Raw genomic sequence first — 22,599 nt, 5'->3', positions numbered from 1 at the left:
AAATTGAGAAAAGGGGAAAACTGGTTATTGAAAATGAATTTTATTTATGACACAATCAGATCAATTTCTAAAATATTTCATCCGCTGTTGGTCATGAAACATGTTTCAAGTAGTTTGGAAAACAAAACCCAAAAACAAGGAAACTTGTCTATATACAGATGGGTGCGGCATAAACAAAACTAAAGGTCCTAAGGAATTATTAAAGGAATGTATAAAGAATTAATACAAATTCATTGACCTATAATATGTAATAATTTAGCATTTAACTGTCTTCTTATTTAACTGAGTGTTGTCTGACACACTTCTGCCAACAAATTTCATTGTATTGATTTGTTCAAAACCATGACAATAAGTAAAGCTCTTCACCTAGAAATTGCAAAAAACATTTCACGTTATGCTACTTATGAAAAGCAAAAAAAGAATGGCATGTTTTTAATTATTTTATAATCAAAGAAGGGGCTGCACAGTGGCGCAGTTGGTAGAGCTGTTGCCTTGCAGCAAGAAGGTTCTGGGTTCGATTCCCGGCCTGGGGTCTTCTGCATGGAGTTTGCATGTTCTCCCTGTGTATGCGTGGGTTTTCTCCGGGTACTCCGATTTCCTCCCACAGTCCAAAAACATGACTGTCAGGTTAATTGGCCTCTCCAAATTGCCCCTAGGTATGAGTGTGTGTGTGCATGGTTGTGTGTCCTGTGTGTCTCTGTGTTGCCCTGCGACAGACTGGCGACCTGTCCAGGGTGACCCTGCCTCTCGCCCGAAACGTTGGCTGGAGATAGGCAGCAGCAACCCTCCCGACCCCACTGAGGGAAAAAGGGTGCAAGAAAATGGATGGATGGATGGATAATCAAATAAGCTCATTTAGAATCTATATTTCACTCCTAATGAAAGCTAATTTAAAAGTCGACTCAAGAATTAATCTGATTTAAAATCTCTGGAAACAAGCTATTAAAGTAAAAAGATACCTCTTCAGTTTACATATAAAAGTCATACGGTTCAATAGTAAATTGTTTTGCTAGGAAATAATTTATAAAGTAGTGATAAAAAACAACAACTCCGAAATACAGTAAAATGGCCATGGCTTGAAACCAGTGAGTAACTGGTACAGAGAAGTGAGGTAAAACTTTCCTCGGCGTGGAAACAAAACGCGAACATGTCAGCCAAGTGTTCCCTCGTGCTCGGACGTCATCTGCGTCCCTCCCTCCCCGTTATCCCCTTCTCACTCCTCCCTCTGTTTGCCCGGATCCCAGTCACTTCTCTCTCCAGCAGGCCCGACCCGCACATCTGTCCGGACATACGCCCACGCAGCAGACACCGCACACGAGAGAGGAGGGGGGGGGGGATGAAATTAGCAGGGACACGACGAGGGACAGAACAGCCTGGACGTTTGCTGGAAGAAAATCCGACCACTCTCATCGGAGCTCCTCACGTATCTCCCAGTATGAAAGCTGGTTTCTAGTTTTTCCCCAGTCCGCAGAGGGAGAGAGAGAGAGAAAGAGAGAGAGAGAAAAAAAATAAGAACCCTGATTTTCATACTGCATGAAAACATGAAAAGACCTGCCCGTATCTTAAGCGGTTGCACCTTTCTGAGCTCAACCAGCCGGCTGGACACACACCGTTAGGACCGTTAGGTTTACAGCCGGATAACCGGAACCCGGACTACGGAGGAGGAGAGGAAAAAAACTACATTTATTTCCCCGAAAAGACCGAATTTCTCTGTTCTCAAATAAACAAAACGCCAAAGTAAGTACCGTTTCATTTTCACGTCTGCAAAGCAGTTAGCTGTTCGTTAATGTGTGCGCTGCGGCAGACTACGTTCTGCATCCTGTTTCTGCTTAGACGTCATTACGCATTCATGAAGGAATCCGTTAATGCGACATAGCAGAACAGTTTTGTTTAAGTTATTATAATGAAAAAAAAAAAGAAATGGGAATTAATGTGTAAATGCGTTTGGAAAGGAGCCGTAAAGTTTCTAAGCGTTGCCGTTTAATGTAAGGAAATGATGACGCGTGGCTCAGTGTTTGATCTATGCTAACAAAGTTTGCCAACCAGACTAGATTATCTCAGCTAACACACACATAGGTGGAATTTAGTAAAAGAGCTTGTACTGCTGTTGACTTTTACATGTAGTAGTTTTTATATCACATGTAATGATTAAATGGACTTTGACTGGGACATATTTTCCAGCGCCACAATTGTGAACTACCCCCGCAACAAAGTAGCCACCGTAAAGCTGCTGCCCAGACCTTTCTGAAAAAGCAACAAAGTCCACTGTTGATATAAAGTTTACTCACATGTAACAAAATGTTTCGTTCCAGCTGTTTTTTGTTTTTTTAGTGCTTTGCATTGAAATAAAATAAGATCTTGATTCCCTTTGGAAAAACAAGCTTGCATGGCTTTGATGACATCACATAAGGCGGCTAATCACTAATCAGATCTTTTTTGTACTTGCATTGTTTTTTAAACCGTTTCCATCCTTCAATAGGGTTGGTCCTGATGTGAGATTATCACTGTAAGACCTTAACTAATGCTAATTAGTTGGTGTCTTAAGTCAGAGCTCTAATGTGAGAATGACATCACATGAGAGTAAAGCACCTCTAGCCCAATAGCTTGTAGTTTTGCTAACTACTGTTTGCAATATAAATAGATTATGTATTTGACTTCATTTTATGCATATAAACACAAAATAAACATATTAATAAATAGATACTTATTAATATCTGCATTGTGTGCCACTGGTTTAATTGTTAATAGTTTGTTTGCAACTCATACTATAGATTATTCTGCTGTAGAAGTAAAATCTTCCCCATTAACATATCGTCAATACACCAATGTAATTGCAGTGCTAAATGGCAAATATTATTATAACTTAAGCATATTTTCACAGTTATATGTACATTTGAAGAGTAGAAATCATATTTAAATAATCAAAAACAACAATCTCAACTAATATTGTCAGTTTTGGGTGTTTGCAGGCATCAAAGTTTATTGTTATTGTAAAATATAAAAATTTTTCCACAGTTATAAATAACATAAATGTACGCAGGATACAGCATTTTTACAACATGTCATCCAATGGGATGGAAAAATTCAAGTTGGAATATAAGTAGATATGTGTCATTAAAGTTCCTAAAGCGATCGTTATCTTTATCTGGGTTAGCTTCTCCATCCACAGCAGCATCAGTTGAGACTTTGGAGTCTAAAGGGCTTGCTAATAAAATGTTCGTCCAGCGCTTCAGAATCAGTGGAAATCTGCAAATGTAGCTTGTCTGCTATGTTGTCCAACAATGCTGGCTGACCTGCTCAATTCCTGTGCCTTCTGTGATGTAACTGACCCAAATACACATTAGCAGGAGGTGGTTTTTGGTCTTCTGCTAGGAAACACTCCATTTTGTTAAATCCTGCTGTGAACATTCTTACTTTATTACCCAGCTGTGTTTTATTTTCTGGAGGTGACGGTCAGTTCTCCCATTCGCCCTTTCATATAGCAATGTTATCTCAATTCTTATCTCGCAGTAGAAGTGATTGGGACTAGTAATCCATCGCTTTTCAATAGAGCCAAGAAGCCCAAATGGGAATCAAAGCCAAAGCAAAAGTTGCTGAAGCACTGCAATAAGAAAATTAAGGTATGACTGAAGAAAATGTGGGTTGAAAGCAACCCAACACTCAACAATAATTTTTCAATCGGACATTTTTCAACACTAATAAAATAGATTCATAAATACTCTATTAATCCCTACAAGAGAAACTTGTGTGTGCAGGTAGCACCTGAAATTACAACAGCACACCAAAACTACAGTACCATAAAACACAATGACACTTGTGGTATCTATAAATGCACATGGTCAGCAGGAGGTGTTGTGCTGCTGACTTGTTGCAGCAGGAATGAAGGCTCACCTGCATTTCTGTTCTACAACGCAGACAGAGGCATTATTATTATTATTGTGGATGATTCTCTGAGTTGTCAGAGAATACCTTTAAGCAGCTTCTTCAAATCTTAATCGAAACGTGTGTTGCATTTTACCACTCCTAAAATGCCTGTTTATTTTGGATTACATAAATAGGTGATGGACCAACATATTACGGTTTGAAAAGGCATTTTTCTCTGACCCACTTTGTTTTGAGTCACGTATAAATCATATAAAGGTGAGGGACAAGTGCTTTGATGCATGAATAAGAATAATTTTATAACTTGTTCATTTGTTACATCAGAATGGGAAAGACATACCTGGAAAAAAGCAGTAGTCTAAAAAAAAGTCTAAGTTTCCTTAAATGAGCTTCAGCAGCTGGTGATTCATTCATGGAACCTAATTTGCTTAGTCCTAATATGTGACAATGTGTTTGTAAATGATTCATTCTGACTGAAATTCTGCATTGAAGTCAAGATGAGTCAGTAGAGTTAAATCACGTGTGTCAAACTCAAGGCCCGGGGGCCAAATCTGGCCCGCCTTAGCTTTTTATGTGGCCCTTTAGACTCCAATTTACATCAGTTAGTTTGTAAAATTGACACAAAATTAACAGATCCCCACAATTTTTCAGATTTTTACTGCAATTCTTTTCTTAATATTGGTCAAAAATATTGTGTTTAAGTGACTGCTGCTTCAGCCTTACCTGATGTAAAGTTATAGTCCGTGATTGATACGGCGATTGATAAAAAGTGACATTTATGCATTAGCGCACATATCATAAAAATTCCTTACAAATATTTCTAAATTAGCTCCAGAAAATCTGTGATTTTGATTACAAAAAAAAACCACACAAAAACTTAACGAAATCCTGGATGTGCTGATCAGTGTAAAAAAACTTTCAATATTATGTAATTTTAAGAAACGCTTATTGAAAACTGAAACAGCCATTTATTGATATTTTAACAGGTTTTATCAATACATTCTGACCCTTTAAGAACATTCAGATTTTTGATTTGGCCCAAAATGAAAACGAGTTTGCCACACATCAGTTAAATACTTTAACCTGACATTAAAAAAAGCAAACTTGAACGTTGATCTGTCTGTGATTACGTCTTCCTTTTTGACTGTTTTCAGTGAGTAATCGGAGCTTCAGTAGAACATAGTGGAATTCGGTCTCCGCTGAATGAGTAAAACTAGTCACCAGAAGGTAAATGTAACCATGGCCTTGCATCCACTGAGGTGAATTGTTTCAGCATGACAGTGCCTCCTAAACAGACCCATTCACAGCCGCATGCTGACTGATTGACCTACAACATCAATAATTCATGAGAGTCACAGATCAGTGTCACTAAAACCTGACTTTTTTTGTGATGTTTGCCCACAGCACAGCAGAGAGAATAACAGTCATGAAACAATTCAATAAACTGTCTGCTTTGGGATGATGAAACACAGACTGCCACTTACACATTGAGATTATCTGTTGAATGTATTTTCTTTTTTGTAAGAGAAATAATCTCTGTGTCTTTTGAGTTACTTTCCCAAAGAATTCCTAAAATGTGGGGGGATGCATATTGATCATTTATCCTTGCTGGAAAATGCTTAAAGCATGACCTGAGTTAGGGCTAACAGACCATGTGCAGCAGAGAGCATGGCCAGCTGCCCTCTCCTCTTCTTCCTCCGCGTGTTACACAAATGCATTTTGCTGCACAGAAATACTAAATATTCACATTTTAAAAGCTTTGAAAAGACAGTTTGTACCTTGATACTGCAATCGTTAAACTAAAATCTCAATTTCAAACTGCACTGACACTAATTACTATATCACTGCATGCTTTAAAACCAAACCAATCACAATCTCATGGGCTATAAAAAGGATCCTAATACTTATAGTCATTGCAAGTTAATGACCTGTGCTGTTATTTATGGTTCCCATTTATGAAGCAACTGATAAGTTTCTATGCAGCTTTTATTTATTTGTTTTTTTACATCTAGTTTCATTAAGTTCAGTTTATTGCAGTAGCATCTGTTTGCAGCTGAACAGATCTAATCAAACTGTATTCCTCCTGTTCAATTTAATTTATTTAAAAGACATTGTATTTTTCACCAAACACTCTCATTATGTACACTGTGTATATGTAGTGGCGTTTTAAATCAGCTTTAAACACAAGAGAGCAGCAACAGCCAATACAGGGTTCAGTTCAATGCCAGGGAAAATCTGACAGGAAACCGGATTTATGTCGACCTGTGTGTGAGCAACATGGTGATAGTAGATCATTAAGGATTTAATATCGTCTATATAGCAGAGAGGCTGTTATCTCCATTGCTGTTTGATGTGTTTGGACAAATGCATCAGTTTGCAAAATAGCTTTTGTGTTACAGACTTATCTGAGTGGTTCTGGCTGGTCTGGCTGAGCGGTCTGAGACTGAGTGGACTTTGAGTCTTTAATATTTCAACACCTTTATTAAACATCAGTTAGCTCTCGCTGGCAACTTATTAAAATCTGATTAGAAACGTAGACTGTAATGGTCTATCATACAGCATATTGTTACTACTACAGCTGTAAATTTACTTAATTGATTTGAGACATAAAGCTCTGGGTTGGTTGTAGAAAGTATTAGAATGCTTAGTTTAATGTATGTCAATGGGGTTTTTTTCTTTACAAGCAAGAGAAGACGTAGTATTCATCTTTTTAAAATATATTATTTCAAGAACAAAAACAGGAAATGCATTGTAATTTATAGATGTGTTCTGGCATGTTACCTCAGTGAAACAGCAGTGCGCTAAATATTTAAAGTTTTGATATACCTATGACCTAATAAAGATTCTTTATGTGAAGGATCAAACCAGCACAAAAAGAGTCAAAATAAAAATCAATCACATTTGTTGAATACAAACATATATCTTTGGGATATTTTCTGACAGCAAAAAGTCCGAAGTGATCAGAGGTGTTACCTCAACAACAGCTTTTATAAAGCGACTACCCCCACCAAATCACACAATAACCCTTCCTCTCGAATTTGCTCAGCTCTTCTCTCTTCAGCTGCAGGTGTAAGGTCTGCAACCCTCTACCCGGATTCACAAACGTCCCCGTCCTCACACTGTTCTTCAACAAATAGTTATTTATCATGAAACACTGGAATTGTTTCATGATAACAATTCCATGAAATTGCAGTATTTTTTTCTGCGGCTATATTTGCACACAAATGCATTATGCTTGACCACCAAAAGTCAGATGGTGAATCTCTGAAGTGGAAGAACTGGCAAAATTATAGGGAAAATATTTGCTTAAGATGTCAAAATTAAAGCCTGAACCTGTCTACAAAGTATAATTTCATTCACATTTATAACAACTCTCATTCAGACTGATTATACTTATGTAAGTATATTTGGAGATTATTAAAAGTCTGCTATTTTAGAACAACTTTGAAACACAGTATTTTTTTGTCAGCATTTTGTCAATACATTACTGGAAACGGAAATACATTAAGCCTTACATCTGGCTGTAAATTTTTGTTCTTCCATTACAGGCGTAACAATAGCGTGTTGTGCCTGCTTGATAAGTGATTTCACAATGTATACTCAGTCACATGTGGTTATGTAATAGCGAGAACTAATCATGCTTCTTGAAGGAGTGTCCCATTTCTCTGTAGAGTATTTGAACCACTTCCTGAATCCAGCACCAGGAATAGGAGGGGAAGAAAGAGGGCTAATACTGGGCATAAACCCAGGACATGGCCTTCATCTGAATGACACTGGACATTCAGATGCTGTAATCTGCTTAGTTATTGGCAATTTGTAGGTTTATGTTTTTGTTGTGCTCTCTTGAAGCTTTTCTTGCATCAGTCTCCTAGTTCTTGTGTTGTCCTGTTCTTGGACTCATAACCCAGATGGTGTTGGTCTCTCTCATAAATCTGTATTCCTCTAATGGTTGCTAAATGCTGTGGTTTGAATGATTCGGCCTCCAAAGTGAGCATCCTAAATGTGGTTGTACAACACAGATGGTCTGGTAGTAATGAGTCACAGTCAGAGCACATTGTTAGTCTTATGACTTATGGTTCCCCTGACTTGCTCAGCTTCCTGCCTTCCAATACTCATTGGACTGTAAAGCACCGAATGATTTTATGAGCCAGTGGGAGTGAATGGGGACGGAGTGGAGTGATTCCTCTGTTTGGTGCCAGCGTGTTTACATTCTCGAAATATTCCTGGACTTTGTGCCACTTTCCCCTCGGATCTGCTTAGGTTCTCCTAACTTCTGTTTGATGCTTTTTATCAGAGGAGGCATCATAGGCGTATAAACCCCAGGATTCAGGAATATCTGGAATGACATTCAGCCAGCTTGATGTGAAATCATTATTTACAGTCATCGGACGCTTGCAATGTATAGTGTGGAAGAGAAAGTCAGTCTGACAGAGAGAGAGGGAGAACCGCCTTGCTCCCTCCCACCCGCTGGAGGCATTCTTTACTTTTATTGGACCTTTGAAATGGTCAGAGTCTGGTCATGTGATCTGTTAGACCAATGGCAGGAAGATTTTAGGAAGCTGTGGGGGAAGAACTGCTTAAACATGCTGAATTCACTGGATGACCTAAACAAGCGACCCTAAAAATATTCTCCTGGAGTCTGCAAAATGCTAAAATGTTGCAATGCTTCCAGACAGTGTGACTTTTTAAACATTTTTCTTGGCTTCATTGTGTATTTGTCAACTTTTCATGCTCACTTTGTGGCGTGTTTGTCCAGCTTGTTACATTTGATTGTATCCAACACACTTTGTAGGAGTTTGTAGTCTTTTGTCGCTATCATTTCCGCACATCAAACACCCTTTGGACAGCCGATTTTTACTTGTCTTATTGAGGTTTGACTGCAAGGAACCTTTTTTTGCGGCTATATTTGCACACAAATGCATTATATTTGACCACCAAAAGTCAGATGTTGAGTCTCTGAAGTGGAAGAACTGGCAAAATTATAGGGAAAAATATGTCATCCTCCCCTTTCTCCAAAAGGAAAAAAAGGGTAGCCCAGCGCTTTTGCAACAGGATAGAGGGATTGTGACGACTGACATGACTCTATGTGGAAAATAACACACTCACTCATCCATAGCACCTTTTACAGCAGTAGCCAGATAATAAAGAATCAGCTTTATTATTATCATTATATATAAATTGAGAAACAATTAAATTTAGCTAAAATGCAAACACATTCATTTATGTTGATATTGCATTCATGTGTTTTGTGTCTTTTGTGGCTTTACATAGTCAAAGTTTCTTTCCTGCTCTGCATAAATGCATTTTTATTCCCTATTTTAAATGCTTCAAACTGAAGGCCCGGGGACCAAATCTGGCCCACTATAGTTTTTATATGGCCCTCCAGACTCCAAAGAGATGTAAATAGAACCATGAAGATAACAGTTGTGAGCTTAAATATTATTTTATCAATTACATCAAAGCAGTTTCATATATTTTGCATAATTGTGAGTTTATTGCAAATTTTCCTGCAAAAAAGGTTGGAAATATTGGAGTTATGCGGCTGCTAACTTTCTTACTTCAGCTACACTGCTGCCTCAGCCTTACTTGATATCAACTTATAGTCTGTGTTTAAAGTGGAGAACAACAAAAAGTCACATCTACCATCCTACATAAGCGCAAAATTTCTTTTTAAATTACTAAATTAGATCCACAAAATCAGCCATTTCCACTGCAAAAAATAAAAACAATATTGAAATCCTGGAGGGACCGATGATTGTGAAAACATTACTTCATTTTAAGAGGTACTTATCGAAGGCAGAGACAGCTCTTAATTAATATTTTAACAGTTTGTTGATGGGTTTTATCAACACATCCTGGCACAACCGGCCCTTTGAGAACATTCATGATCTTGACATTATGTGTGTTATTGGGCGTGTTATGAAAATAAGAGCAGTAGAAATGTTTCTGCCTCTCTCTGAGCCAAAGGGGGAATCCTCCTCAATTACTGGCAGCACCGGCAGCAGCAGGGTGGGGATGGGAGTGGAAGCCAGGCGGTTACACGGCTTTGGCATTTGCAGCTGCAGGAGTGGGAGTTGCTGTAGCTCTGTAAGGGGACTCCGCTGATAGCGTGCGTAACGGTGCCCCCATTCGCTCTGCTCTAATAGATGAGTTATGACTCACATCCCACCGATGTACCGTCTCCCTTTGCAGCCAGCCCTTTACTCTCTTACCACTCCCTGAACATAGCAGCAGAAATATTCATCATTACGTCAGAGAAAGAAGCAGCGATCATAGATGACTCCATTTACGAGTTCATTGTGGAGATGTGAAGGAAAAACATTCGCTCATCCCTTAGGTGGATCTCCATAGGTCTCTGTGCTCCGTTATGCATTAGGAAATATGTACATGCTCCCAGTGAGCATCAAATAAAACCAAAGTTAAACCACTGTATTTTCACCATTTGTCTCAGAATGAAGATTTTACTTGTCATTTACCGCATGTCTCTAAGCTTAATTGATTTATGTTTGCAGGCTGATAAAGCCATAAGGGTGGTGCAGAGTCCTGGTGCTTCAGGATGCTGGTGGAGCTGAGCGAGTGGTTCTGGCAGGAGCGGCTGTGGTTTCCGGAGGGTCTGGGCTGGGCTGACCTGGAGGATCGGGATGGACGAGTTTATGCAAAGGGCCGTGATTTATGGGTGGCACTTCCCATTGCGCTGGTATTCCTCATTATCCGGCAAATCTTTGAAAGGTCGGTCCATCTTTCACTCTGTCCTCTGGCCTACCTGTGACCCTCAGCTGTGTTTAATTTAAACATTTACTTTCTCCGTGTTCACACATTTATCCCTGTCTTCCTCTTTTGTTGTTCTTTTACCTTTTCTACCTTCTCCTTGCTTTGTCCTTGACGTTCTTGGTCGGCTATCTCTTCTTCTATCTCCAACTTAAAACAGTATTTATATCCCTTCGCAGTCATATATTTCACTTGCTTATGTTTGTCAAGTCACTATTAATTATTATTTTCATTTTATTTATCTTTTGTTACCTTCCCTCTCACCTTCACTAACGTTGGGAAATGTGATAAGAGAAACAGCAAAGGAGACAGTTATAACATTTGCATGAACCTATAAAGCTGCTGCTCACAGTTGCTCATAAATTTGCAATGTTTTAAATTTAATTATAAAGCATACTTTTTTGTCAGACATTCCCTAGTTCCCAACTACTAGATTATTTTTTCAAGCTGCATACATATATCCCAATGTTTCAGAAATAACATGAATTAAAACCTATTTAGAATAAAAATGCAGACAATCAAAAACATTTACTTTTATTAGCTAGTTATTCTTTTCATGCCTTTCTAGATTCCTGCACAGTTTGAAAAATAGGATCTTATTGTTTAAAACTTGGATCCAGTCAGACTTTTGTTAGTCCTTCATAACCTTCTTCATGTGGTTTCCGGTTCTATTTATAACTTTTCTATTTATATATTAAAATTTGCTGTTTTGAGAAGTATGTACATATTCGGGAGGGGAAAACACATTGTCATTGACCTCTGAGGACATTTAACATTAAAATGAAAACATGTGTTTCAAAGGAAACACTTTTCTTTATTAATTCTTCTTTGGAAATGCTATTCTAAATACTTTTAACTTTTGATTTTGATCTTTAGGCTCCTCTAGCTTGAGCATTTTATTGCTGAAATGTTCATCCAGTTCCTTAGAAAAGGGTAAAAATACTCATTGTCTGTTATATAAAGCATTAACTTTTATCTGTGAGGTGTGGAAGATAATCTTTTCTGCTTCCGTCTTTTGTTATGTTGCCATATATTTATTGAATGTAATTAATCAGCTTCCAGATATACTGTATAAACATCCTGTACCTTCAGTACACGTCCTGTATAATACTTTCATTTAACATCTGTGGGTTAGGGTTAGATTTTACACTGATTTCCATTCATTTTACCTATTTCTTCTAAAACATGTCCTTCCTTTTTAATCCCTTGTTTAATCCCAGGACAGTGGCGGCACCTCTGGCCTCTCTACTCGGCGTGAAAGAGACGGTTCGGCTCAAAGCGCCTCACATCCCCTCCCTCGAGTCCTACTACTGTAGAGTGACCAAAAACCCAACACAGGTAACTCTCGTGACACTGAGCGCGCTGTAGGATGTGAAGTACCGGAAAATACCAAAAATCAAACCTCCTTTTGTTGGTTCAGTCTTCAGTAGCAAGCCTTTGCAAACAGACGGGTTATTCAGAAAGACAAGTGCAGCGGTGGTTCAGACGGAGGAGGAACCAGGACCGACCAAGTTTGCTCAAGAAGTTCCGAGAAGCCAGGTAAAAACACGAGCGTGCTCTTTTCTGGATACATCGTTGTTCTTAAGAGTCTGTTCGGATGTAGGGCTGATAAAAAGTAAGCATTTGATAAAAACTTCCAAAAACTTTTTTCACATCTAATGTGACATATCTCCTATGCGATTCAGGTGCGTAACCTGGCTGCGGAGGTGTGTTCAACCTCAAACTAACACTTTATTGAAGCAACGTTTGACTCATATCTAGCATTCTGCGTACCAAAATTCACAACTGCGGTCAATTGTTGAGGAAATAAAGTCCTTATTTTTATTCTTTAGCTAAGCTGTAGTTAGCAGGAGCAAAATTGTACAAAGGTATCTGTCAAGATAAAAGTTGTGAGAATTTTTTTATTTAATGATGCCACATTTTTATCCATCCATCCATCCATCCATCCATCTTCTTGACACCCATGTCCCTTAGTGGGGTCGGGAGGGTTGCTGGTGCCGCCACATTTTTATGTGGCACAAAAACAAAAAACAGAACTAAATATAAATTACTAAATCATGATGTGACTGGCTGACAACCTCCTGGCAAAGAAAACTGAATCCTGTTTTTAAATCACAAAGTGCTAGAACAAAGTATTTGCCAGGTTAATGAGCTTTTTATTTGTTCAATATTTTAATTGCTCTTAATATATGTACTGTTAAAGGTGGAGGAAACTCAGAGGTGATTGATCAGAGTTTCTGTGACCTGACATTTTAATAACAGTGGGTAAAGTTTGGAGCCCAGCTGTGTGACATGAAGCAGGTTAAAATAATCGTTGACCTTAAGCTGACCCGCTGCATGTACAAACAAATTTCGGGGTTTAGAAGTGAATCCTCTATTTTTAACTTACACTCAGAACCGTGCCAGTCTGCCTTTCTAGCCCGGTTCCCCACAAGCATTTCCAGCTATGAACATATCTACTACACGGCCTCAGCTGTGTCAGGGACTCTGTCATCGCTTTAGCTGTATTTGTGTTTGCATGTGAGTTATATCCGAGCTGCGGACGATTCGTCTGGTTTTGTGCAGGCGGGTGCACGTGACTGGATGTTTGTCCCTGCCAGGTTATGGTGTGTCTTTCACTGTGTTGGTTGCAACATAAGGACATTATTTATTTTCAATCAACCCATTGTGTGCATGCGGACAACAGGGTTTCTGTTTTTCCTGCTTCCCCTCAGCTGATGAGTCCCCTCGCTCTCACTGTCCTTTTCTCGCTGTGCTTCTGCTGCTCTCTTGCTGCTCCAGCTTTCTGTCTGAAGCCTTCTCGCCACACCTGTGTGATTGAGCGAAGGGAGCTGTGACATCGCTCCATCTCTGAAGCAGGATATTAACAGCTCCCTCTTTTGTCTGGTATTTCTGGTGTTTGATCAACATTTGTCCAGCTTTGTTTGTTCGCGTGTCGTTGTTGAACATTAATGATGTATTTCATCAGATTTTTCCCATGTGCGGAAACTAAGGATGAATTCACACAGCCCTGTTTAGTCCGCTTTAATCAAACTCCAGTTCGTTTGTCTACTTAGTCTGATTTGTTTCGGAAGGGGTGAGTGCGCAATCAAACTCTGATGCAAACAGGTTTTGGCTCAGAGAAAGTGAACTATGGCGAGGTTTTGAAAGCACACGTGGATGCAGACTGGAGGCCGCTTCAAAAGCAGGACTCAAACTACAGCGCAGGGCATTCTGGGTAAATACAGGTAAAACAAACGCTAGCTTACTCCAGTAGGAGAAATGGCTCGTGTATTTTTATTTTATTTTTTTACTAAACAAATGATTAAAATCTGATGCCACTTTATTTTTGTTTTACATTTTTGCAAAGGAGGACGTTGCCCTCATGTCTTCTTCTGAGGTTTTTGTGTTGTCTTCTTCAGTGGTTCTTTGTGCAGCGCCCCCCACAGGCGAGCAGGTGAACAGGTTTTCCAAACGGTTTGGTTTGGGAAAAAACTAACCGCACTAGCTGAGAATGTGACAAAAGTTGCAGTTTTGGTGTGAAAACACCTTAATTTTGCGTTTCCTAGTACATGAATTACTAAACATCTTTTCCCCGACTGACTGAAGAGAAAGTGTGTGTGTGTGTTTTTGTTCTCTTGCAGTTGGAGATTTACCTTTTACCTTCTTGCTTTCATTGCTGGCCTGGCCGCCCTCATTGATGTGAGTACTGCCTCTTCTCTTCATGTAAACTCACACATAGTCTCATCCATCATGTGCTCCCGTTGCTGTAACTTGTATATTTCTGCAGCTGTCTGCTCTTTGTGCTTTGATAACTTTGCCTCTTTGCAGAGACGAAGCCCTGACTCATCCCGGTGCTGAGTCAGTGGATATAAATACACCTGCTGATTCCTGCTGTCTCATTATCCCGTCCCGTTTCTCCTTCCAGAAACCTTGGCTGTATGACACGAAGGAGATGTGGCAAGGCTTTCCTGTGCTGGTACGTTTCTGGGAGGGATGAGAATAGCAAATGCATCAGATTACTGACTCAAACTATCCAGCACAAATACAAAATAGGCATCTTCTTGTGAATTATAGTCACAAGATTGACTATAATTCATCTTGTGTAGAGATGAATTATAGTCATAAATTGGGAATAAAGATAAATATTGAGATTATGTTGGAAATAATTTGCTCCTTACAGATTTCTTCTGTAGTTTTTTATTGTTTTTTTGTGTGACACTTATATGTTTTGGATCATTAAACAAATATCAATGTCACACAAAAATAGCCTGAAAAATACAGAAACTATTTTCAGTTGATGATTTGATTTATTAAGGGAATAAAACAATCCAAACCAACCTGTTACCATGTTAAACAGTAAATGCGTCTTTAATCTAATAACTTTCCAGGAGCTGCTTGCAATAACGAGGAAACGTTTGTTAGATCATCCTGAAGATATTGTATCCTACTTTTATGTACTTTCATCCACTATTAATGCATTTAAAAATACACATTACTGTAGAGCACATTTTTTGATTTATCTTTGGGATAATTTTCTATTATTACATTTAATTTCAGGTGAAATTTCTGCTTGTGTTAAGGGACCAGCAAACACATTTTTTCCTTTACGTCTTCAAAATCTGTTAAAGTAGTTATCAGTCAGGAAACAAATGGCTAATGCATTTCATGTTATCTATAATCTAATTCTTACAGTCTGAATTTATGATATTAGCCCATGGATTTTATGTATTAAAGACATCTCTCTTGTTCAGACTCTGCTGCCATCTCAGTATTGGTACTACATGATCGAGCTGGGGTTCTACGGCTCTCTGCTCTTCAGCGTGGCTTCTGACGTCAAACGTAAAGTAAGTGAATTTATTTCAGCAGCAGTTTTCTCCTCTGAGAACAAGTGAAATACATTGCAAGAAACAGACTACTTGCACAGGGTTTTCCAAACATTTCAGAACCGGATCCACAAAGTAAGAGTGGCACAAACATGTGACCCGAACTATTTGTCAATTTGAAATCTGGAGCTGATCTTAAGATCCTGCTTCTGTGGAGTCCAGACACCAATAAATACTTAAAGTTAGAATTAATGTCGTAGGTTCTTGTAGCATAACTTGTAATATTTGTTTTCTTTTTGTGTGCTGCTATTACATTATGTTCAGAGAAAACCTCTGTAACCTTTGAATGATCTGAGCTGTGACACATCTGCGGACTGTGGGTGGACATTAGACTGTTGTTACACGTGTGTTTTTCTGTGTTTTTGCTGGACTATGCTCTGCCTGCTCAGCTGTGCAGAGCAGAGAAAAAAATGTCTTGCAAAAGAGGCACAGCGTGTTCCTCTAACACCACACGTCTAACCGGGGCTCTGAAACCTGCAGCTCTGACGTTACAGTGGCCATTTAAACCCTCCATGGTCACTCTTAATAAGTCTGGCTAAAAACGACAAAGAACCAACTCATGTTGTTAAATGTGTATATAACACAAATTCAGGTTTTAGCAGTTTATGTTTGTTTTTTTATTGGATTTCCACAACAGACTGACAGCAATAGCACCACCAATATATGTTTAGATTTATTATTATTGACTTTAGGTCAGAAACTGTGCAGAAAAGTGCTTTTTTTGCTTACATCGTTTTTCACAACTGTTAATATCCCATAGCATTAAGGCTTTTGCTAAACTTTAATGCTTTTATTTATTTTAGATTAAAAAATAGATATAAAATGGTGGATTAAAAATGGCAGCAAATTTAATCAATTAGATTAATAACATTTTCAAACACCATTATTATTATTATTATTATTATTATTATTATTATTATTATTATTATTATTATTTGTCCTTTTTTATAAGGTCATGTGACATTTGCGACTGAGCGAGTTTTATTCAATAGTGCTTTGTATTGTAAAGGCTGCAGATCCCTGGTCTAATCTGAAATAATCTTAAACAGGATTTAGCTCTAAACCCAACAACTTTTTAACATGTAACACACATTTAAACGTTTCCTGCTCTCATGACCCGAACGAATCATTTCCCTGCTTTCCCTTTAGGACTTTAAAGAGCAGATAGTTCATCACGTAGCGACCATCCTCCTCATCAGCTTCTCCTGGTGTGTGAACTACATCCGTGCTGGAACTCTAATCATGCTGGTGCACGACTCCTCCGATTACTTCCTCGAGGTAAATGTCCGTCACTGGATTATTTTTGAATGTCAGACAACATTTTACCTCCAGTGTTTCATCACTACTCTGTGGTTTCATTTTCAATCTATGATAAAAAGGTTTGCACTGACTGGAAACACATTGATTTATTTGATTCTTTTCCAGGTTAAACAAAGTCTTGAATTTTAACAATAAAAATAAAAAAATACCTGTCTGCTTTAAAGCATCATTTCATAGTGATGGATACTACAAACTAGAAGTTTATGAGATTTTCTTTTTAAAGATTGAGGGTAGCCCATAATATCAGATTGGAAGTGAACCACAGCATTCTGTTGTTGCTTTGCAGTGGTGGAAAGTAACGAAGTACAAGTACTCCGTTACTGTACTTAAGTACAGTTTTCGTGTATCTGTACTTTACTTAAGTAGATTTAATAATGGGGACTTTCTACTTTTACTCCACTACATTTTACAGTAAGTATCTGTACTTTCTACTTCACTACATTTCTACAAAACTGTCGCGTTACTCGTTACATCCAAGTCTCGTTGCTCTTTTTTTCCGTTAAAATGTGAAGTTCAGGGATTTAAGGTGGCGCCGTAAAATCCGAGCAATAACGTGACTTAGTGTCTGTTGTCACCCATCGGCTCCACCTTTACTCGCACGCGGAGCTCCAGACATGCGCAGTGGTTTCCTCTGAGCGGGAGGAGATGTTTGTCTATAATATAATAGCGCTGCATAAATTGATATGGCGACATGTAAAATCAGCAGCGCATCGCTTTCACAGACGGTGGGACTTCGTCCAACTTTTGTCACTTGGAAGGAAAGCTTAAAGAAAGGTAAGATCTGTGCTAGCAAAGCTAGTTGTACTGAGACACATGTTGCATTTGATGAAAAAAAGTTGTCACTCATGCGCTGAATTATTGTGTGGAGGTGTTGACTGAGGTGTCGCATATATGGGACAACGCTGTGACCAAAGTCTGCAATATAGTGATATGACATTCAGGAACGATCCGATTCTTCTGGACGGATCTTTACTAAGTCCTAAGGACTGAAGCCTCACTGAGAGCCGTTCTTTGTTCTTGTGTACACTGCGGTACACAGTGTGCGGTAGACATTCATTTAATCTCTGAATAAGTAAAAGTTGAACGTTGGACAGTGTTCATAGTTGAACGTTATTTACCGTTAATTGCGATGTTTCAGTTGTGGTTTCTGACATATGCAATATGGGCAACCGCCCAGGGCGTTATTTTTCTAGGAATAGCAGGAGACCTCTGCGGATTGTAGCACAGCGATGAAAGCAAAACAGAATGAAGTGAGTTTTAATTGATACTGGTTAAATATATTTCAGCTCTAAGTATTTAATATCTAGGTGTTTTTATGGGAATGTGGATCTTTCAGATCAATCTGAAAACCAATTTTGATAGGTAAACTTAATGTTATTGTGTCATTTAGCGCGGGGCGCTGGTCTTGGTCTCGGGTTCGGTGGTCTTGACTACAACTCTGCTACATGGCTCCTTGGTTGCATGTCCTCCACCCTGCCCTCACCTTCTTTACATCCCCTTTCAGTTAGATTTCTTTCTAAATAAATGTGACTAATGAAGTTCATGCTATGTTAGGACAGGAGACAAAATGTTTCCATCCCTGAAATTATGATTCATAGAATCACATATCTAAGACTAAACTGTTACAGAGAATAAACACAATAAGAACATGTTTAATCTGTGGTAGTGTTAATTAAAATGGCACATTTCTGATGTATTAAAATTAAATGCGATCGGCACACTTTATGATATTAGCGATTAGGTAATGCATTCAGCGAGTACTTTTACTTTTAATACTTAAGTATTTTTAAAAGCCAGGACTTTTTTACTTTTACTTAAGTAAAATGTTAATGTGGTACTTTGACTTTTACTTAAGTACATTTTTGACTGTGTATTTGTACTTTTACTTAAGTACATTTTTTGAGTACTTTCTCCACCACTGTTGCTTTGTGAGCAAAGAAGTAGTAAAACCTGTTTTCTACTTAAATGGCCATAATGTTGTACAAACACAAAGAGAAATGTAGAAATATGAATGAGGAAATTTTGTAGGAACCCTGATAATAGACAGGAACCACATCTCATATGTGCTCATTTTATTTATGAGCCACCCAGAGGATTATTTGACGCAAAGAAGCTAACACTGCCACCTGCTGTTTGAAAACTTGCATTTAGGTTTCATTTGCTTTTAAAGAGATTAGCAATAATCATTTGGCTCATGTGTTTACATTTGTTTGTGAATCATTATTTTTCCTTTGACAGTCTGCTAAGATGTTCAACTATGCTGGGTGGAGAAACGCCTGTAACTACATCTTCATCGTTTTTGCTGCAGTCTTTATCGTCACACGCCTCATTTTTTTCCCCTTCTGGTACAAACACACACGCTTACACACATTTTTGATCTTTAGTATAAGCACAGAGCACGTCTCTTAGATTAATGTAGACTTTAGCTATATTCAAAAACAGTATTTAATAGATAGAAACGAGACAACAGTAGCATTAAGACTGAATAGTAAAAGACTAAAAGATTAAAATTGTTCTCACACATTTTAACCAGCTGAATGTTGTTTTCCTCCTCCCTGATCCACTCTGTGTGTTTCAGGATCATTTACTGGACCTGGATTTACCCAGTGACCATCTACCCGCCTTTCTTCGGCTACTACTTTTTCAACGGCCTGCTTATGATTCTACAGTGTCTCCATATCTTCTGGGCCATTCTCATCATCCGCATAGCAATCCGCTTCCTCACCAACAACGTAAGGAAAACATATGTGTAGATACGCAGGTTTTATTTTGTAAAAATGTTCAGATTTACTGTACTTCCTGTTTATGGAAATGGAAGAAACGGTAAATGCAGGGAGAGAAAGAAAGATGTCAATTCATTATTGTGAAATAATTTCTGAAATTTGGAGTGCACACTATCAGTGTAAGAAAAGTTTTCATTAAACCAGCAGTGCTTTACTGTGCACTATGTGAAGCTGCTGTATGATTGCAGCGCTCACTTATTCAGGTTAGGATAGGAGCTTCTCTGTTTTGCCTTGCTGTTCTGTTCAAATGCTGTTTTCAAGGCTGATGCACTTCTAAGATGGAGGTGGTCAGATTAGGATCACAAGATAGAGCCACCATAGAGGAAGAGGCTGAACACAGAGTGCTGCTGTCACTTCTCTCTTATTGCAGCACAGCTTGACTGAGTAAAAGTGCACAGTGACATAGCAGTAGGCCTGTCACTGTTAGAGGAGCAGCCGTTTGCTCTTGGATACAGCAGACAAGTCCAGATGGATCACCAGTTCTGGTTCACTGCAAAGCTGGGTTTCTTATTAACTTCTGTTGTTCCGTATATATAGCTCTCTGCAAAAGTCTTAATCCACCACAATTTCTTTGTACTTTGCTTTTAAGGAGCTATTTTTTGTATTTTTTGTAAGAACAATTGATCAAGTCGATCAATAGTTCTTCAAGCTTTCTGATGGTGTTTAAAAGTTTATTGTGGACAAATTTACCTAGTCCTTTTGAATTTACTGTGGAATTTGTTCCTAATATAAAAAAGGAATGCGGACAAGTAAATGAAAGGAAAAGAAATGTAAGACTAAAAAAGAAATCTAGAGCTGACAAATAGTATCTGAAAGTCATATTTAATGTCTTTGCAGGATGGAAAAGAAGGCTGAGATTTGTGTCATGCATCAGCTGTCCATTTACTGCATGGCAAGAATCAGTTTTACTATAAATGCCATCTCAATGCACTTTACAATGCAAACATATCCAGTTTATATCCAAGTTTGTAGAGAGAAATAATGAAATCAGATCCTGTGACATATTTAGTATTGTTAAAGTCTAAAGATGTTTTCCTAAATACTACTAAATGATTACTTTAGTTGCTATTTGAAACTGACTAGGAAGCATGCAAAACTGCCAACAAAACTGTGAAATCCAGATAAAACATCCTAACTGACTGGGTTTTTAATGTCAAGATTTTGACTGATGTGCAGTAATTAGCAAATATATTCTTTAAATACAGACTCACGTTGAAGCGACTGAACTGTTTTGTTTTTTCAGACTAAGTTCAGCATCTTCTCAACTTCTGACTGTCCTAAACAGTCTCTAATGTCTACGTTTTTCTAATTCCCAGGAAAAAGTGGACGATGATCGGAGCGACAAAGACGAAACAGACGAATCAGAGGAAGAGGAAGAAGAGGCAGGGGATAAAAAGCACGCAAAGAAAAATGGGCCCATGCAGAACGGCCACACAGTCCACAACAACAATCACAGCAAGACAGAGTGAAACGTGTGAGAGCAGGAAAGAAAGGACTCATGTGAAAAAAGGATGACAAAGAAGACGGGATGGCATTCCCTAAAACTAGGAGATTCAACACTGTTACTTTAACACAGACATACACATGCTCAGTCAAACGTTTAGAGAACACAAGTATCAAGATTGACACTACACTAAGTGGCACTGCTTTTGCTTTGTCACCCAAGGAAAAAGGAAATCACGTATCATCATCTTTGTTAGATGTTTGTCCAACAAACCTGTCAGTGAGACAGGAGAGAACATGAAGAGGTTCCAGGTGTGGAGGAGAAACAGGAAGGTGCTGCTGCTGCTGCTTCTACTTTAGCTTTCATGTTTTAACGGTGTGCCTTAGAGCCAGCTGGTAGCTGCCAAAAAGCCATTTTATGGCTTTGTGCTTTAAAATTGTGCTGCTTTATTACGTATGTCTTTTTTTTTTGTGCTTTGTTTTGCGATCACAAAGAGATCAAAACAAAGCGAGAACTACTATTAGATACCGGGGCATTTCTTTGTCTATGCAACAGCATTTCTGTTAGGTATTATGATGTCTTTGCACAAACATATGAAGGAATATTTTGCAGTCAGTGCAGCCTTGTGCCATTTATGAAGTTCTCTGGTTTCTGTTCAGTCTTTGTCCAAAAAAGCTCAGTGTGTACAGCTAAGTGACGTCTCACCGTTTACTTTTTTAAGAAAACTTAAAGCAATAGACCGAAATGAGCGCTCAGTTCATCTCATCGTTGATTGAGCAATCACTGCCGAGTGTGTTTCAGACTCAGACCAGATCCTGACGATGCCACCCACCGAAAACTGATGACCCAGCATATTCTTCCTGAGGAGAGGTTTCTCCGTGAAAGCGGCGGGGTTTTTCCAGAGTTGACTTTAATAGGACAGATTTCTTCAGCTCACTGCCTGACCTTTTGAGGTTACATTTATTAACCTGCGGGAAATGAAAAGTGTTCACCTAAATTAATGATTATGATTCTGTTTGAAAAGGTTTACAATTGTGGGTTTTTTAAAAATGTTTTTAGAAAGAATTTTTTTTTTCTTTAAAGTAAAAGTTCTAGAAAGAAGTTTCTCATCTGTGTCGTCACGCATTCATATATTTGTACGTCAAGTGCCTTATTTGTAATGAACGAGGAATTCTCCTGTCTTCATGTTCTCTCCTTCATATCTAAGCCCCAAACACATCCTCCTCCCACTTCTGCATCCACCACTTCCCTTCATTAAACACGACTCTCATTCCACTACTACTAACCCCGACCAACCAGCAAACATGATGCAGAAAAAATATCTGTGGCCTGATTACAGTGTTATATTTTTTATTTTGTACTTTTCTTTTGTTTAATGACGCCTAAATATTGTTAATTATGATTAAAAAAAAAGAATCACAAAGAAATTGCTCTGGAGTCATCTGTGTCTAAATCGTGTCTCTAAAGAATCTACTCACAACACACTGTCACAAAATCTAAATAACATTTAAAAGAAATACCAACTTAAAGTGAGTGT

At 38.4% G+C, this 22,599-nt stretch overlaps 1 protein-coding gene and 1 long non-coding RNA gene across 3 annotated transcripts; one reads left to right on the top strand and one right to left on the bottom strand.

Moving 5' to 3' along the window:
* Positions 1–24: 24 nt before the first annotated feature.
* On the bottom strand, positions 25–1,872 carry LOC145555269 (uncharacterized). Its single transcript, XR_014091375.1, has 2 exons — positions 1,746–1,872; positions 25–1,653 (listed from the first exon to the last, which is right to left on the bottom strand). It is a non-coding gene; the product is annotated as an uncharacterized LOC145555269 (long non-coding RNA).
* On the top strand, positions 1,599–22,489 carry cers2b (ceramide synthase 2b). Of its 2 annotated transcripts, XM_008432734.2 has the most exons (12): positions 1,600–1,737; positions 5,037–5,109; positions 10,395–10,611; positions 11,871–11,988; positions 12,071–12,189; positions 14,274–14,331; positions 14,558–14,608; positions 15,384–15,476; positions 16,665–16,793; positions 19,074–19,180; positions 19,414–19,567; positions 20,935–22,489. In XM_008432734.2, exons 3-12 carry the CDS (start codon positions 10,439–10,441, stop codon positions 21,085–21,087), a joined length of 1,155 nt encoding a protein of 384 aa, XP_008430956.1. In that variant the 5' UTR covers positions 1,600–1,737; positions 5,037–5,109; positions 10,395–10,438; the 3' UTR covers positions 21,088–22,489. The 2 variants fall into 2 exon arrangements, with proteins under 2 accessions (XP_008430955.1, XP_008430956.1); XM_008432733.2 differs by lacking the exon at positions 5,037–5,109 and having other exon boundaries at positions 1,599–1,737.
* Positions 22,490–22,599: the final 110 nt, after the last annotated feature.

The sequence above is a fragment of the Poecilia reticulata genome, chromosome 16 (assembly GCF_904066995.2).
Source record: "Poecilia reticulata chromosome 16, P_reticulata-male-v2, whole genome shotgun sequence".
Classification (NCBI taxonomy): Eukaryota; Metazoa; Chordata; class Actinopteri; order Cyprinodontiformes; family Poeciliidae; genus Poecilia; species Poecilia reticulata.
Note: the sequence above shows the minus strand (reverse complement) of the source record. Positions and strands in the feature narration are given on the sequence as shown.